The sequence below is a fragment of the Thermobia domestica genome, chromosome 6 (assembly GCF_964235325.1).
Source record: "Thermobia domestica chromosome 6, izTheDome1.hap1.1, whole genome shotgun sequence".
Classification (NCBI taxonomy): domain Eukaryota; kingdom Metazoa; phylum Arthropoda; class Insecta; order Zygentoma; family Lepismatidae; genus Thermobia; species Thermobia domestica.
The window spans coordinates 26,729,105-26,749,199 of NC_137459.1; the positions used below are offsets into that span (position 1 = coordinate 26,729,105).

Here is a 20,095-nt window from a genome sequence, read left to right on the forward strand (position 1 = left end):
CGGTATATGGTAGGAAGGCATGTGTGACATTCGAAGGAGGCGAAAAAGTGATTTTACCAGGACGTTGTACTGAAAATTTGGAAGCAGATAATGGTGCATTATTAACGTATTTACAAAGTGGAAATGTCTGTTTAACATATAAAGGAATGAAGATTAATGTATCTCAGCGTAACACGCACGATCTTGAATTTACTGAACTGGTATACTCATCGTAAGTGTATGGTGGCATGTACAAACAAGATGAAACATGAATTTTCCTGTTCGCCCCCTTCCTCTTCATGCATGCGCAGTCATCTGTATGCATAGTGTCGTTATTCTGTGTTGAGCAGCTACTGGAGTAACATGTCTTTGAGAGCTTGTGCATCAAATATGGATACCAAGAAAGAGTACTTGTTAAATGTTGAATATGGACTTAATTCAATGAAAACCAAATTAACTTGTATTGGACTGGATAGTGATACATTTGAGCCAGTGATTCGTGTTGGCAAAGACTTGTGTTTTTAGTGGAGTTAAATTTAGCAGAGCGGGAGAAACTTATAAATTCTCAATTGGAAATTACATTTATAAAATCTCTTGGTCGAAAAAACGAGCTGGTGGTGCGAAAACTAATGGGTGAAAAATTAGTGATGTTAGAGAAGAAAGGAACACTTCATGCTCCTCGAATCACTGTGTGCTTAACTTCAAGTGATTGGCTTTATTTCTTGGAAATATTAACGTGTATTGAACATGCTGTGAAAAACAGTAAAGTTTGTAGTGTTGTGCTACGTGAATATTTTGACTAATGTACAGATACTATTCGTAATCATGTACAATCACAGTGTCTTACATGCAGAGGACTTGCCGGAATCCATACCTGTGTAGATGAACAAAGTGTTATTAATGGTATGAACATCAGTTTTCCAAGTGTCTCTCTTGATAAGAACAGTGATGTGAACATTGATGGCGAAAGATTAAAATTGAAATGAAAGTATTTTGCAAACAAAAACTCATAGATTCAATTATGGCTGATTTATTTGATAGTGTACAGACACAGCCATGGTGGGAGAAACCGATACTCAACCTTTGGAGGGTATCAATGAAGTGAACTTCTCTTCATAAAGAAGAAAATTGATTTGTTTTTTTTTTTCATGTATACTAAACAACGTAATATCAAATGTAATAAAAATATATAGTGTAAGTGAAATGTTTTATTTTGTGTGTGTTTTGTGTTCGTTTCATTCACCTCAATATGATAGGATTTTTTATGATAAGAAAAATCCTAACATATTTTTCTCGTATACTATAAGTGATATGTATAATAATAATAATAATAATAATAATAATAATAATAATAATAATAATAATAATAATAATAATAATAATAATAATAATAATAATAATAATGAATTAAAAACACCGAAACAGCTGTACAAAGGCTAATTGAACTCATAGAAGAAGGTAATCTGGAAAAGTATCAAGTTGTTACCTATGCCGACATACTGATACCGACAAGTTCTGTACTGATAGAACGATTACACTAAAATGATGAGAGAAGCAAGATTGCCACGGGAGAATTGCCAAGCACCGAAGACGATATTAACAAACTGATTAAACGGACGTGGGAAAATGAATGCAGGGATTCAATAAACGGACAAAGAACAAGAACATTATCCCAAACTTATAAATAAGAGAAGAAATTAGAACAATAAACAGTGAATTAATAGAATACAACTCTGGACATGGACCGTATAAATCTCATCTGACAAAACTTAATATAATTAACGACGATAAATGTACATGTAATGAAGTACAAACACCAGAGCATGCCTTCTAGAATTATATATTTATATAACAAATTATATAACAAATAACAAAATAAGATAAATAAGAGACCAATTAAAACAGGATAATATACAAACTATAATAAACAATAAAATGAAATGAGGAAAATTACAATTTGTTGCAAGACACGTATCAAGGAACTTCTGAAAGGAAAGAAAGGACTAAAGAAGAAATTAGCAAAACCTACACCCTACATAAATAAAGAATTAGAAGAAAATAAAGTTAATCAAATCAAACATAAAAAACTAAGTACCGATGACAATTCCAGAACTTAAAACCTCACGTTCTTTCTTTGTGTTAGTGTATAGTGCCTTGTTTAGTGTTTTGGTAGTGGTGGCTAGTGGTGTTTTAAAATATAACAAGTGTTTTAAAAGGAAAAGAGAGAAAATAAGAAGATTTTACAAAGCTGATGAGAGAAATTCAGGTAGACCAATACAGTTGTGATTGTGTTTTCCAGAACTAACAAGTAACGAAAAATTGGAAATCTTGAAGTCCGATTTCCTTTCAAAGAACTTGTTTTAAATTATTTACTAATTGTTTCTTTTCTCCTTTCAGCTTATACATTTACAGATTATGCAAGGGGTTTCCTGCTCATGTATATGTATGTATGTGTGTGTGTGTGCTTTTGTGTATCTTTTCAAACTTTTTTTAAGAAAGGAAATAAAAACAATAAGGAAAAAAGAAAGGAAAAGATAAAGAATACGGCATGATTTAAATTTTTGTTTTAGGTATCATGCCAATGAAAGATAAGCCTCGCCTCACCTTAACTGAGTCCAATCACAAAATGGGGAGAGAAATCATACGAAATTAAAAAAAAGTAGTAGAGAGAGAATTACGAGCAAGAAGCAGTAGCGTCTGCCATTTAACAAGACCATGTGAAATGGCAAAGGTAGGAGGAAGTGGAGGCTAAAAAAGAGTCAACAGTCGTGTGAACAAACACCGTGCGCGTGTTTTTTCTCGTGGTTCTTCTACTTTCTTCATTCCACCTTTTCATTCATTCTCATCATCACCGTCTCTTTTAGCTTGCACTACTTAAACATGTCACATAAAATCGAAATAGTTAGTTTCACATCATTTTTGCGAATCTCTGTAATAATAAGTATGAAAGGGAAAATGTATTTTGGTTTGATTCGTGAATTAGGATGATTTCGGGAGCACATACAATATAAAATTTACATATGCATTTCAAACTTGCAAGTGATGGGAAAGTAATATTGTGTAAGTTCTATACACTTTATGCACAATGTAAACTAATATATATTAGTATCAATTATGGAATTTAAGATTTAAATCATATTTCATGAAATAAGACCTAAAAGTGGTAGTCAATATAAATTATCTGTGGTAGTGCGAAGCTAATTCGTTAACAAATAATTCGTAATAAATTTGATTCGGCATCTTCACAGTTTGTATCTAAACATTGCATACAGCTAAGAGGTTCAATAACTAGTATAGTAACACAATTTAACTCGTAAAATTAGGATAACATTGTGTGCTAACTCACCCAATTCAATCGTGGGTGCTAAAATTAAAAAAAAAATACGGCAAGAGTGACTTCGCTTTAACGTAGGTGGTAAAAAGTAAATTATATACGTGCAGTTTTGGAATGTGTAGGTTTGCCACATTTTCTAAACGAAATACCAGGACATTAATCTCAGACTATAATCTATATAAGATCAGTGTTCCTACTAATTTGGTCAGAATCGATTAACTAGCTGTCTTTTCCAGGTTACAACTAACAATTTTTCAGTTTATTCTATACACAGTTAACACAGATGAAGCCACAAAGAATGTGAAAAGGTACTGTAAGAAGAGCTGTCTGGAGTCCCTTGTTTCGAATTCAGATTTGTTGTGTTTAACAGGTCCTTTACGACACAGCCTCCTATTTATGATTGAAGAGATACTCTTTTGCTTTGGGTCATCACTTGAGTCAGAAACATTACCTTAAAAGAAATACAAATTTAGCATTTAACAAGAAAAAATACATTTAAACTAAATCTCTTGAAATACTTAGTCAGGCTCTCCAAACGTTTGCCAGAAAACAAAATTCAATATCAAAATTAAACAACACACATACCTTCAGCTTGAAAATTATTGAAAATTTTATCAGATAAAGGAAAAATTTACAAATGCAAACTTATTGAATGCATGCACAGCATCTTTAGAAATATTTATCCACACTTGGGAAAACATATTAAAGACAACTCCGTTCACAGAAGAAATTGTGTCTAAGAAGATGACAGACAGGAGGAAAAAGACAGTTTAAATGCCGTTAACATACAGCGACTAAGAGCAGTATCACCATTGTTGATTAAAGTTCCAACAATGGAGCAGTTCTGCGCTGACGATTGAAGTATAAAATAATTAAAGGCCCCCACAGAAAAAAAATACATTCTTTTCTATTGAAAGTGATACTCAAGAATTCATTTACATAACATATGTTTCCTCTTGAATATTTTTTAAAATCATCTTTTTTTAACCCCCTGGAGGCTAAACAACCCATAGGACGAAAAATGGATGTAATTTCAAACTCCCTAGTCCTTGGCTACACAAATCTTCCGAAAATCTTTCGTTCTTAAGTAAGACATACTAGTTTTTGCAGGGTGACACATTTTCAATCTGAAGAAGGCAAACCGGGACAAATAGGTGTCCCGAAAGCCTTTTTCTGGGCAGCTAATTCTTTCATTGAAACCGGGAATGTCCCGAAAAACTGGGACGCCTGGCAACCCTAGGATTATGGTCAAATTTAAAAATAATAACTCCATCTCTTTATATCCAGATAACCCTTTAGACTTCCGATAGATTCTTGAGCAACACTTTACGTCATTTCCGCAGAAACATGGCGTGAGGTCGTTTCCAATAGGCAGAGTTTAAAAAAACTATTCAAAGCCATTTATTTCGTTAATATTATATATATAAAAGAAAGGAATATATATTTATTCTATACACTGTTCTTTTAAATTAAAATAAACAAAGAGACAATGAAAAATGTCCTTTAAGTATAGTATATACGATTTATATTTCCTCTTAGATTTTTCATACTCTGAGTCCCTTTTGTAGTAACCGTGAAAAGAGTATGCACATAGCCTATACTGTCGTCTGCATTTACAAGCTTCCAAATTGCGAGAACCAGAAACCAGAATAAGTGAAAGTTGACCTTTATTGTATCTCCCGAACCGTGTTGCTGACAGTTTGAAATATAGCGCTTTGAAGAAGGTTATTTTAAAGTGATTTTCTGTCTAAAACAAATTACTTGGTATAGAATTTTAGGGCAGAAATAGTGAGAAGTTGGTAATACTGTCATACACACTGCTCATTTTTTTCGAATCGAAAATAACGGCAGGGTTCGTTATGGAGACTTTGGAAGTATCTAGTCAATCAATGAAACGCTGGTTGTGATTGCTGTCAGTAGTGTATGCGACATTGTATGTGTTGCGTAGGACAAACTGTGACAATTTCGTTACCAGCGAATAAAATTTGTTCATGACATTAATGAATAGTTTTCATTCTAAGCAGAAGACAACATCAGGTTCTAATTTGGCAATATAGCAGGAATATGGCAGCTTCCGTGTGTATGTTCGGGAAAAATTTTGGAAGTAAACGATGTAACTTAGGGAAGATACTTAAGGAGACAAACCTTTTGTGTGTAAGGCAATATGCTTCAAAGGTATGTATGTTAAAATAATAGTTATATTGTTACCCGTTGCGGACAGTTTAGTCAGTACAAGGGACATTCTTGCAGTAAGTGCGACCAGGACTACGTAAAGCCAGCCACAACTTGCCCGCAGGGTCGTCCAAACACATTAGAAGAAAGCACACAAACAAAGAACATTTAAAAAAGAAAGAATGAAATATTTAAATAGGAATCAAACAAAGTAATAATTCCAATTGACACAAGTTTGTAGAGTATAATAATTGGCCCCTATTTAATGAAAATTTGGTTATAGTTAAGGAGCCGTACTTCCCATTTAGGGAAGGACGAGAAACGCCATACTTTCAGGAATTATTCAATCACTATCTAGGATGTTAAAAAGTAGGTAATAGACTGAGTTCCTGCCCTTGTACTTAGGGTGTTTAGGTAGTGCAACAGTAAGATGTATCCTCGTGCACGGGAGATGAGAAGTAGCTGTTCTTAACTATTACCGAAAATTTTAAAGAAATATATATGCTCGAAGACATTTCATTTTTAAAATAATCATGAGAGTAAATCGCATAGATTTTTCTCGAAGGTTTATGAGACTAATCTACATGTTACAAAAATTAGGTCTGCAATTTGTTTCGCTCATATGATGACAATTAAAACAATTTGAATATACATCAAGCACAATACAGGCGCAAACACCGAATATAACGTTCAATTTCGGAACAACTTCAAAGGGGAATAATTAGAAAAAAAAAATTAGCTAGGGCTTAAGGGTATAACTACCTCTATCAGTATTGATTTTAGAAAACTAAGGCCATTTCTCTCGTATTATATAATTAATACTGAATATATACGCCCATTCGTTACAAACATAACTGGCGCCGACAAGTTCAATAATTCGAAAATTGTACTTTTGTTTGGAACATAAGGGATTTGGGAGGAACTTTACAATACACGCTCTAGCTGTGCATCGATAAGTAGGACCGCTTTAAAAGGTTAGAGTAGATTAGGGTTAGGGTGTAAACTTTCAAATACACGCTCCAGCTGCGCATCCGTAAGTACGGCCGCTTTGAAAGGGTATAGTAGAGTAGAGTGCAGTAGGGGAAGGAACGGGTTAGTTTAAGGTTAGGGAACTTTTGATCCATTTCCACAAAATTAATAGTGTGATTTGTCGTTTTTAAGTGTGGATGCCAGCGGGAGTGGGCATTGTAAAATTAACCCAGGTTAGGTTAGAGGAATTTGGAGTCATTTTGTTAAAAATAACCTAATGTAACCTCTTGTGTCTGCGTAAGTATACCAAGTGGAGAGGATATTGTAAAGTTCACCTGGAATTTCTTCCATCTATGATTTATTTAACTCGTATGATACAGATAGGAGGAATCTGAATATAGACACGCGCATCACTGATAACAAGTCCTATTTTGGAACAGATTTCAAATAGAATGATTTGATGATAGGTTTGTCACTGGGCCACTAGGGAATGCGTGCATTCATATAGATTTTCTAGAACTAACTTCCATAATTGGTTTTACTCCTATAAATACACAATCTGAATACACAGTCCCACGATTTGCGAGCATAAGCGAAGCCAAAAATTAATGAATTTTAGAAGAAAATTTTACAGAATAATTTAGGAAACAACGTCCCTGGCTTGGACATAAGGCATTTCTGCATCTATAAAGGTTTTAGGAAAATATGGCTTATCATTTATTTCGGATGGCATTCAGTACCCCCCAAATCCATCGACGGCTTCACAAACGATACTGTGACTTATACCTAGGTAGTGAACCTTGTAAACGACCTCCTTTATGCATATACCCAACTGTCGCTGACATACCTGCTCCCTACGGACATACTCGCTCGCCCTTCTCCGACCCCCTGCTGCGCTCTCCTTTGACTCAGTTAGATGCCACTCGTGCATTTTGGTGGGCATCTAGCACAAGTTGGATCGTGTTTTATGCCATTCGTTCACAGTATATTTATTCTGATGACTGCATCACAGTTACAAATAACTGATGTATAAATGTAAAAGGTCATGGGTAGCTTTTCAAGAAAGTGAAGAAAGAAAAAAAATCAGTTAATTTGTGAGTCTAAAAATTTCTTCTGTACGAGAACTATGTCACTTACTGAGTTGAGACTCATATGATATACTCGGGAAGTGTAATGACATGAAATCTGTACGTCTCATGGTTATGCCGCCTGGGCTAAAGGAGACGGTGATGATGAGAAATGAATGCAATGGTGGAATGAAGAATCTGGCAGAAAACGGGAGAAGCCCCGAGAAAACTCAAGCACGTAGTGTTTTTTTTTTTTTTTTTTCCTCACTGTATTGTAAGCATAACAAACGCTAATGATAGGTCGAATTTCAGAACAAGGTTGTAAAAGAAAAATCAGAAAAAAATTTCGTAGCTGGAATATAAGGGAATTCTTATAATTATCTACGTTTTAGAAAACTAAAACCTATAATCTATTTATTCATATCATACAAGTAAGAGAATCTGAATGTATACCGCAACGTCATACGTAGATAGATGGCGCCAATAATAGTCTGTTTGGAACAGATATGAAATTGAATAATCAGAATAGGAAACCAATGTTCGTTGGTGGGAAATGAGAATATACGAGCATACATTTTGTCAAGCTGTAAACTACTATTTATTTCACACACATTACAAATAAGACCGCTTGAATGTACACAGTTACGTATTACGTACAAACAAAGACTGAGCCAGCATCAAATTTCTTTATTGATGTTTAACGCCTCTTTTTAGCACCGAGTCTATATTGAGACTTGCAATACTTCAGTACTTCCCGATCGGTAATCAGATCCGGGACTCCGTGTACCCAGAAGCGCTTGCACGAGGTGCTAGTCTAGCGAGAAGGACGGCGCCAATTACAGGTCCAATTTCGAAACAAGTTTGAAATACGATGATCGGGAAAACATTCGTTTCCTGCGCGAAAGGGGAAATATTTGATCTATTTTTCTTTAAAATAAAGCATACTATTTATTTGGCTCATAGTAAAAAAATACAGATATGGCTCGGCTCAGAATATTTGAACTTATTTTCGCTGCCCATTCTTGAGTATGGGCGTATGTATTCAAGGTGTCTTATTTTTATTATATGAGTTACACAAATTGTGAGTCTTACAAGGTACATTCGCGAAGTGTCCCCTCGGGATTCGTGTAAAATTGATTCAAATGCAAATTGATTGATGCAAAGGATGATGTTCATATACCTTGAAACGCTTTTGTGACTTTTGAAGTCGACCAATTGTGTCTTCCTTTCCTTTCCCCGGAATAGATAAACAGCGCTGTAATTTCGTTCTTGTGGCCCCGCGTAGCATAGTCCCTAACACTCTCGCCTTCAGTGCGAGCAGTCCCAGGTTCGATTCCCGGTGGGGCCACTTGGTCGAAAAAGTGTTTAAAAAACTTTTTCAGGTCAGCTGTCTTCAATGAGGTTTTCCTCATTCACAGCACGCAAATGCCGGGGTGGTACCTAACCTACAGGTCCCACGCCGCTTCCCTTTCCCATGATAGTGTGCTAGCCAAAGGACGTCATCCCTCGTATGTTACGGGCTAAGTGGCCATAGGTGCCAAAAGTCCAGAAATCCAAATCTTAAATCTATGAGACCTGTCCGATTATTCTTAATAAGAAGCGTGAAAAGTGGGCATTTTTACTAGTGACATGATCGTTAGTTATTTTACTTGGAATGATTTCGAATATGAAGTATTTTCTTTTACTGCATCTGTCTCGCCGAAATCAGTGTTTTCAGTACTAAATAAGAGCTAATTATTATATTGTTCGCACTTTTATGCTGTCAATTAAGATTGTAAGAATTCGTTGTTAATTTGCTTTCCATTTAAATGTTTTACTCTAATCTTATGCTAAGTTTAAATATTCTCCGATATTGCTTTTTCTACCGATGTGTTTGGATAACCCTACGGATCGTGGGTAAGAGGACCAACATATTGGGATTCCTGATTGGAAGTGCTGTTCGCTTTTCCTTAAGAATTCAGGTACAGTGTTAGTGTTTACTACTAGGCTTATAGACTCTTTGACAGCCTTAGAAACAAAATTGTTGATACATTCACAAATGAGTTCCAAGGTAAATATTTAGTCTTCCGTGAAGAAATAGTTGTTTGTGGCTCTATGCACAATATGTAGAAATATATTATTTTGAGTGTTGTATTCAATAATATTTTCAGTTTTTTTATACAGTTGAAAACTTGTTTGCATGTGCATGATCTCCATTCTTACCCTTGTACAGAATGTGTGATTCAAATGTTTAGTTCTTTTCAGGCATGTTGATGGGTAAGAATGCATTCATTACCGCATTATATTACGTTACGCACCACCACCTAACACAATATAATGCGACTTTCACAAGTGAAAATCACTTTCGGAATGTCTACATTGTTGTAAATGGTGTTTCAGGTTTTTAACAACAAGTACAGGTACTTAACATTAGATCTTGCACAGCAGCCAGATAATTTTCTCCGTTGCAAGTTTCAAGAGCCACGAAGGCCATCGTGTGTTGTTGTTGTTAAAGATGCTACACTGAATGTAGGCTATCGAAGAGAACAGGTATGCTTTGGAAGTCCAGATTTCCACATTATCAGTGAAAGAATGTTCCTGAAGTAGCAGACGGTTGTAAGCCTAGCCTATTTATTTAAGGAAGCTTTGGATTTGCATTTACAAGTGTAATTAGGATATAACACAACATAAGGTTACTCCGTAGTGATCTCCAGGGTGCGAGTTATCACCAGAGATTGACTTCCCCTTATTATTAATAATAATAATAATAAAAGAAAATCCCAGTATTTCATTTCATTTAATTCATTTGCCTGCTTCATCGGCTTACAAAACATGAAAAATTCTCATGTAAGCATTACAGTTGTCAGAAGAAAGAAAAAAAAAAACACAATATTGACAAGTATCAGAGATATAGGCCTACATCATGCATCTTTCTAAAATACAAAACCACATAATAGGATATATTAAGTATAAAAACATGACAATTTACATCGTAATTAGGTAACTGTTTGTACCACACCAGGCATGTACTCACACGAGTATCTGTTACCAACCCTTCACTTAATGAATCATTTAAATATTCTTTAATAGTGTAATAGCACCTTTCAGCAAGTACACTATATAACGTCTTACCAAGAATGGAAACATTGGTCATATTTTTCAAGTACAGAGGAAGTTTATTATACAATCTGACACAATTCATGTGCACGGTTTTGCTTATATTAGCATATTTTTGATGCATTACAAATATGTCACTACCTTGCCTTGTATTATGGCAATGAACATTTTTGTTAAAAATAAAAAGATGCGTTTTTTTCACAGTAAAAAGAATAGATTTATAGATGTATAAGCTGGGGAGTGTTAAAATTTTTGCTTCTATGAAAACCTTTTTACATGTCGATTTTGTGGGTAATCCAAAAATTATTCTAATCGCTTTCTTTTGCAATCGGAAAGTGCTTAAACTATTTTAAGCAGATCCCGAGTGTATTATGCCGAAGTTAATGAATGAATTAAACTTGGCATAGTAAAAGCTAAAAAGTGCTTCTCTCGACACAGTACCTTGAAGTTTGTATAAGGCAAAACACACGCTACTTAGTTTCTTGTTTAAAGTGGAGATATGAGCAGACCATGAAAGATCGTCACTTATGATTACACCTAAAAGCTTTGTCATGCAAGAATATTGGAGTAAGTTAGAAGATATTTTTATTCTAGGTGATATACTCGGTTTTCCTCAAAAATGAAAATGTAAGAGAATCGATTTATCATGATTTATAATTAACCTATTCGCTGTTATTCATTTTACTAATTTGTCCGTAGAAATGTCAGATTTCCTCTCAACTTCTATTGATTTTCCTGATATTATTAGACTGATGTCATCAGCATATAGAACACATTTTGGTGGATGCATAAATTCTAACAAGTCATTTATATATATCAGGAAGAGAATAGGACCCAAAATGGAACCTTGAAGAACGCCTCTGATTACAGTTGATAAAGACGAACAAGTTGTTTGAAACCCATCTGCAGCTAATTTAGATATTTGTACCGCTTGTTGTCTACTGGATAAATAAGAGAGAAACCAGTTATGAGCAACTCCTCTAATACCATATGCATACAACTTGCTTAAAAGAATAGCATGATCAATTGTATCAAAAGCTTTGGATAAGTCGATGAATAGGCCAACAACATATTTACTGTTTTTTAATTCTAGAGCTATATTGGACATGTAATCAAACAGGGCTGTTTCAATACTTTTCTTATTTTGGAAGCCATGTTGTGATGGTGATAGTAAGTTACATGACTTCAGAAAATTGCAGAGTCGTGACTTCATCACATATTCAAAAATTTTTGAAAACGTGGAAAGAATGGAGACTAAACGATAATTTCTTACCTCATGCATACTGTCCTTTTTATGGAGTAGAATTACTTTTGCCACTTTTAACACTGATGGAAAATATCTTTTCTCAAGAGATAGGTTTACTAAATAACAGAGATGATTTACAATAAAAGGGAAACAAAATTTAATAAGTCACTAAAACTTCATCAAAACCTGAAGATCCCGAATTAGACATCCTACTCAATATTTTCCATAACTCCTCTACTGTTGCTGAAATTAAAAAAAATCGTATGTGAATGTATTGGAAATTTCATCGAGTCGTCATAACTCGCTTGTATGGGGTTAGGTAATGGTACACTATCTAGAAAATAATCATTGAAGACATCTGCAATCCGCTTAGGTTCTTTAATAATTTCGTCCCCAACTTTAAGATACTCAAAGTCGCTCTTTTCGTTGTACAAGGTTACCTCAAAATCATAGATGTAAGTGTTCCCAGTTGCATTTTAAGCATTTTATAAATAATGTAATTAAAAATAATCAGAAGTAAATCAGTAAAGCTACGCACGGGATAAGAATAATTAATATTTCAACACATACCTTTTAGCTCAGTTCTTATTTTTAAGTTTGCTAAATTTTACGAAATATTAACAGTTGAAAACCATATTCACGAAGAAATTAAATGTCGACTATCAGATTTGTACGTGAAGCGGGAACCTTTCTTTGAACTAGAGAGGAACAACAGATATGGAAAATTTATCATGGAATCGGTTCAGAATATTAATTGTTACAAGAATTTTATATATTAGTGGAGATGTAATGCGGAACTTAGCTATAACTCGAAAAATTTATTTCAGAGTACAGGAGCTGTTTCACTGACAAATACATTGAAAGATGTGAGGGCATGATGAACTCATGATTAGGTTCAAGAAACACAGCCGAGATGTAAGGGGAAATGACATCATTCTCTGTGCTTGTCAAAATATTTAAACAAAGCAGACAATTGGAAAGTTATTTTTTTACGTAATAATTACGTAATAGTTACGTAGCAGACAGAAAAGTAACATATTGGAATTTCTTGTAAGAAAAGTTATAGTTCTATCTCCCAATAGAGGTAGCAGAATATACTGAACAGTAATTTGTTTCCATCTTCAGCAGCTTATCCCTACAAGATCTTTCAACAGTAGCACTTCATTTGTTTCCACCATATTCTCCAGGGAGAACGAGTACCTTAGAAATGGTCTTCAGTTCTTGTCTTGCTCCAATGTAATTGCTGTATTCCTTACCCTCAGAGATCAAAATTTAACACACTAGAAAAGAAAGGGAACTTAACGGGTACATGTTGAAATTTTAATTAGAAATTAACTCTTAGAATACAAGTTGTAAATACTGGTAATCTTGAATTTTCTGTTAGCAAGACTTTAACGTAGTTTACAAACCATAAATGTAAATCATTTGGTAGTTTCATGATTTCTACGATAATTTTTGAATTTATTTATGTAATTTTATGTATTTGAAAGCCAACCGAAAACGTACAGTAGAAGTTGAAGAAACTCATAGTCAAAATGAATCTGGTTCGAGATAGTTTCTGATATCTTGTTCTTGTAACATTTTCTTGATCCTCACAAAGTTTCAAATATTTTTAGTTGTCTTGTCACCCACTCTTTTTAAATGAAACTGTCTGCTCTATTGAAGTTAATTCGCACCCTGGTAATCTGTAAACCGAAGATTAATAGGCTTAATAAAGGAAAATAAGTGTTCTTTAGATTATCAGAACATGTTACTTTTGTCAATTCAGTTCACGTTGAAATACACCATCAATTAAATAAGACGTATTTAAATTATCAGGAGTTATTTTCTCGGAATAATTAACATGCTCTTTTCCCACAAATATTACTCATTCTTGCCAAATGTGGATCTCAAAAACTCGAATTGTGATGATGATTTCGGATTATCCAGCGATTGTCTATTGTCCTACTGACATTCAAGGAATGAACTGTGAATTAAAACTCAGTATTGTGTCCTTTCATAGGCGAACAAAGTTATAAAGAAAATCAATAAAATAGACAAGTAAAGTTAGTCAATCACAGAATTTAGGCAATACTTCCAATAGTATTCTTAGTATATTTATATTCCCATTGTCCAAACGAATACTACCATTTCGTATTATCTATTGTATATTAAGGAGTAGGTAAATTTAGTTTATTTATTTTACGTTGTTTGTAAAGAGTGAGAAAAGCTAATCAAAATTCCTTGCTTAATGGATGGATGTTACATGAATGTCAAAAGGTTCGATGAAACAAGTTATATAAATATAGAAACATAAAGAACAGACCCACCGTCGCTGACGCGTGTGCTCCCTACGGACGCACTTCCTCGACGCCGCTCGGGCCCCTCTGCTACGCTCCTGCCCTGACTCAGTTACATAGCATTCATGCTTTTTAGTGACCACCTAGCACAAGTTTGTTCGTGTTTCATGCACAGTAATTTTTATGCATTACGTCCACACTGTATTTATACTCATCACCATTACAAATAAAGAACCGAAATTACTACGAAGTGAAGGGTAAGGGAGTGGGGGGGAAGGAATGTCACAAAACTGCATTTTCGAGAAGACTGCGTTTTAATATTGAAAACTGCGTACAAAATGAATAGGATTAGTCAAATCTTTTGCCCTTTTTAGATGGACATTTCTACATCTACGTATGCATGGCGTATACAGTCAAATAATACCAAGAGTCATCCACAGATAGGACAAAGCACACGTTAAAGAACTCACGTGGACATTCCTTGTTATTTCCCTTCATGTGATTTGGGTGAGAAACTAAATAATACCCTTTTATATTTATTTTTGTTTTGTTTTATTACTGAAAGATCATGTTGCTAAGACTTGTTTCTAATCTTTATTGCTGTCTAGATGAAAATTATCGGTTAATGGGAATCTATGTGTAAAGCTGAGCAGATTTCCTTAATTGATGGTTTCTTCATCATTAATCAAGCTGAGATAAATTTTAAAAGGACCAGCTTGAAATAAGAATACTTTAAATTTTGAAGGTCTAATAGTTGAGGGAAAATAACCAGAGCTCGAAAAATCTCCTGCGCTTAACTTCTTTTTGACGTTAATATTTCCCAATTTTTACATGCTAGTAGTTGTGATTTCTGTATTCTTGTAATTTGGATGGATTAAGTTTCGTTCTAAAGTTCAAAGTTTGCGATTTGCTTTGAACCTCAAATATATTTAATCCCGTTGTATTTGAATATTGCTGATCATTTTCTTCTGTGCTGTCTTTTCTCTCTAGAATTAACACAGTTTTGTTGCTTCCTGGTTAATCATAAAACGTGTGGCATCAAATACTCAAAAACAAAGAATTTACAACAATTTCGATTGGGGAATGTTTAGTCTGCTAGAGGGAAAGAAAGACTTATCTTCAGGTATTGATTGGGAGCCATGTGAAGCGAGAGACGATGTTACTTTTCCAGCCCCGTTGAAGCCCTGTCAAATTTGATTTTATTATTAGAGCGCCTGGATTTCAGTACTGGCGCGTAGATCAGAAGAAAATTTTTCAAGTCCTGAACTAAACTGACGAATTATAGAAGGAAACTTCGAGGTCATTTCTAAAGTAAACGAATTGAAGTAAAGTCTATTCCAGCACAGTTCCCTCCGTGCAATTATTCATTCCAATGTTTAATTGAACCTGCATTAATAATCTACCTTCTTCGTCCAACTTTTTTTTTTTTTTTTTTTTTTTTTTTTAACGGAGGTATGTTATTTTGTGTACGCAAATTAATATCTGTGTAATGATACCATATATGCTACCATTTTTACCTTGCCGTCATGCTTCTTGGATACATATATTTGGGAATAATCATCCGCGATATATTTCAAAGGATAATTGTTATCTGGTAGCAGCAGATTGTGAATTTTACATGTTCCTATTACCTTTTTTTGATTCATTGAAAAGACTTAGAAGTGAGTGTAAGTGTGAGTAGAAAATACTTATCCACAATACTTCAGCTTCGTAATTTCCGGTTTGCTGTATACCATGGTGAATCCCGTGAAAAAGTCTTGTAACTACTCTACTGTCTTAGTGGTCTCGTCTAGATACTTTCGATAAAAGGGATTTGATCTCCTTTGCGCAGAAACTCGGGGCTGGAGCCTGGGCGAGCATATGTGGCTCCCTCTCCGTATCCTCACACATTACAGAATAATTTAGTTTATTGTACTGGAAATTTTACATGCAGGCATTTCTGCGTTGAACTGTCGGCCTTTGTATAGCCGCAACTGAATGCTCGATCCATTATCAACAAACATTTGGTCGCTGTAACTTACAACAAAGTCAAAATTTCAGACCAAAATATACAAATTTCTTTAGGTATTAAACTAGAATGGGTAACCGGAAGAACATGAACTCGGTATTGAAAAATATATTTAAAATTACATTTTTTGCGCAGGGAGGAGGGTGCAAACGGTTCTCCTGAAGTATATCCTAAGGCGCAAAAGTATTTTAATCTGGCCCTCATTTGAACGCATTACTATGGTTCAGAATCCGCTTTGAGCTGTAGATCCCTGTGTCCTATAGCCCCTGTGCTGAAAAGTTATGCTAAACCTGGACATACAAAAAAAAAAAAAAAAAAAAAAAAAAAAAAGTGATGAAAACGGATGCTACATTCAATATAAGAAATTACTCATTTTATGGAGGAAAAAGTGAGAATACAGTCACTGTTACACATAGTATGTCATTTGGTTTGAAATATAATATGAAAAGAAAGAAAAAAAATCATGGTTTCATTCGAAGATTAGGGAAGTCTTTTTTTTTTTTTTTTTTTTTTTTTTTTTTTTTTTTTTTTTTTTAATCATTAATCATTCACCGTAGTCATTCATGTGTTTCATGGTTGTATTAATACTGATTGCTTTTGTCTTTGGTTTCTGCGCAAATGAAATTGTGGGATGAATACAGTAAGTACTAACAAATTTACAAACCTTCATCAGATGCAATCGTACACTTCCTAGAAAAAATACTTTGCCATTCTAGTATTATTTCGTAATCAGTGGAATACTGAACAAGCAATATTCAATTCCAGGGTGTCTACTGGTCATGAAAGCCATGAAAGTCATGAAAAAGTCATATATTTTGCTTAGTGGTCATGAAAGTCATGAAAAAGTCCTTTATTTACCCAACTGGTCATGAAAATCTGAAATCTCAGAGTATATTTTTATACTTCATACTTTTATACCTCATACTGCATGTACTGAAACAGTTGTATCAGGTCAGTAATTGTGAGAATTTCTCCCGCCAGTTAGTGCTGGCTAACTGGTACTTTACTGTCTTCCTAGCTGCTCCCCATTTCATCTTCTAGTCTCTGTAATATAGTAACAACTTTTTACTGTCCAACTTTGTGATCTGCTATTTCTTTACTTCTAAGAAATGTAAATTGTGTATTTTTGGGCCTTTAGACTTATGCAAATAATATTATTCGTTTGAGTTTGCAGATTTTAAATTTGATGATCTATTTTTTTTAAAACTAATTTCTTTTATAATTTGTTTTGTCTTTGGGCAGTTCTCTGAGTGCTTAATTTTAGACAAATTTCTGCCAAATGGATAATTATACTGAGAATTAAAACTTCAAATACAGTATAGAGTGATTAACTGGTAAGAGCAGGCCCGTATTTAGGTAAGTGCTATTCTGTGCTCGAGCACAAGGCGGCAGAATTTTAGATTCTTTAAGATTCACAATAAGTGATATTTAAGACTAGCAACCCGCATAGTTCCGATGCACCACTGATGGTAGGGGTTTATTATTACTAATGGTAAATTTTTATCGCCATGGTCATGAAAATTTGAACAAAAAGGTCATGAAAAGTCATGAAAAAGTCATGAATTTACTTTCTGGTATTCCAGTAGACACCCTGAATTCTTTGGAAATTCTGTGTTGACATTTATTTGTCATTTGTCTCCATAATGTAATTTAATGTAGCTTTTTATATAATGTAATAGAACTTAGGATACGTATTTCCAAAATTCTTTATTTATCCTTAACTAGCTATCGTAACAAAAGCAATACTCTGTTCAAATTTGATGTTTATACATATAGTAGTACGACCTGGATGACTGAGTCAATTACTTCTTCTTTACATAATAGTTTAGATTACAATTTATAGAATTTTGTACTATAGAAAATGAGGAAAACGGAGAATGGGGTGAACTTGAAAGTTTTGCTTTTACTATTACATGATACACTCCACATAATGTAATATATGGGTACTTTGTACGACGTGTAACATTTATATTTGGATTTTATGTTAGCAGAAATCGATTTGTATACTTGTACGAAGCTAAGTACGTCTGTAAAATTGCAATTTTTTCACATGTTATTTTTTGTTATATTTTTAATATATTTTTTGCTATTTTTATTTTGCTTCATTGATCCTTTTTTCTTGATACAGTCATCAATAATTTAACAGAAGGTAAGTTAGAACAAGGTATATAAAACTTGGATAATGTTTTTTAATTCACTGAAGCAGAAAGACGAACCAAAGTGCTATCAAAGATTTTGTGCGTGCACTTACCACTATTAATTTGTAATATATGTAGTCAATTAAAAGGTAAGTATTGTCTATTATTCTTGACAGTTTCTCCTGTTATCATCTTTTATTGTAATGTAATATTTCTTCTGTATATGTAGAGTAATATTAGGTAGTCTCAAAAGTACTGAACCTTTGGCGCTCAATTTTTCATTAGTGTTCCAAATCTCAGGGTAACCGGATCAGGCCTAAAGTAATTTGACAGTTGATGCTAGTTGATGTGGAAAAAGTGGGAATTTCTTACCAGACATAAGATATTGCGCCGCGGGCCGTGAAAGTGAGTGACTTTTCCGTATAGCTGCGCTGGCCCGTGAAGAAATTTGTAATGTTTATGTACAAAATACGTTATCAAAAGCAAAAGCCAAAAGTGGGCTTAGTTGCTTTAGGTCTGGAAATATTGATGTCCGAGATGCTCCTTGCAGTGGACGTGCAACCACAGTAAAAGTGGATGATACTCTGACAGAAGTCGAGCAGAAGCGGCATCCAAGCAGACACGACATCGACAAGAACGTAAATATCCATCACCATACAGTGGTAAGCTATTTGGAGGAAGTTGGCTACAAAAAGAAGCTTGACGTTTGGGTTCCACATGATCTGACTCAAAAACATGTACTCGATCTAATTTCTATCTGTGAATGTGTACTAAAACGTAAATAAATCGAGCCAGTTCTAAAGCGATTGATCATGAGTGATAAAAGATTAATAACGTACGATAACAGTGTGTGAAAAAGATCGTGTTTAAAGCGAGGAGACTCTCCAGTGTCTGTGGCATAACATACAGTGACACGCAAAAAAGTTATGTGTTTGGCGGGATTTCAAGGACATCGTTTATCACGAGTTGCTGCGGGGCAGAACGATAGACCCGGACCTGTACTGGGCCGCGGTAGCTCAGTGGTAGATTTTCACCTTTGGTATGTGGGATCCCTGGTTCGATCCCAGCTCGCGCTAAGTAGGCTTTGTGGTGGACAAATACCGTGTGCGTGGATTTTCTCAGGGTTTTTTTGTTTCCTCCCCTTTTCTTCATTCCATCATTTCATTGATTTCTCATCATCATCGTCTCCTTTAGTCCACACGGCATAATCATTTGATCTAAAACTCAGATCTCATTTCATTTCGGACCTCTACTACTGTACTAGTGTTGTACTGGTACCTACTTGTACCTGTAGTAGTATTTATTCGTAATGTCAAAAATTAGCGCGAGTGCACTTAGGAATTCAAAAGAAATGACCGGGACTAGTCAGCAGAAAGGTTATCAGATAACACGCTGAGAACACCAGACCACATATATCATTAACGACCCGAAATTGCGAGAACGTGGCTGGGAGGTCTTTAATGTATCCACTGTATAATCCCGACCTGGCACCGTCACACTATGGTTTCGGTCTTTGCAGAATTCCATGAATGGAGTTTCGAAAAAGGCCTATGGAAACCACGTGTCACAATTATTTTTTTTAATTTTATTATTATTATTATTTACCAAAAATCACAGAAGTTCTATAGTAATGAGATTATGATGATGCCGGATAAATGGCAGAAGGCTATCGAACAAAGTAATATTGTGTGGTGTCCTAGTGTTTTTTGAAATTACAACAAATATCTTCTCGATCTTGACCTCCAAAGGCTCAGTACTTTCGAGACAACCTGATATGTGAGGGAGAATCAATAAGTGACGTACAGCA

The 20,095-nt window shown here is 34.6% G+C and overlaps 1 protein-coding gene across 1 annotated transcript in view; it reads left to right on the forward strand.

Moving 5' to 3' along the window:
• Positions 1–4,944: 4,944 nt before the first annotated feature.
• Positions 4,945–20,095, forward strand: part of LOC145687896 (haloacid dehalogenase-like hydrolase domain-containing 5) — a 49,587-nt gene continuing 34,436 nt past the window's right edge. The window contains exon 1 of the mRNA XM_081761439.1: positions 4,945–5,488. Coding sequence (XP_081617565.1) covers positions 5,378–5,488 — 111 coding nt within the window. The 5' untranslated portion in view covers positions 4,945–5,377. The remainder of the gene's footprint in view (positions 5,489–20,095) is intronic.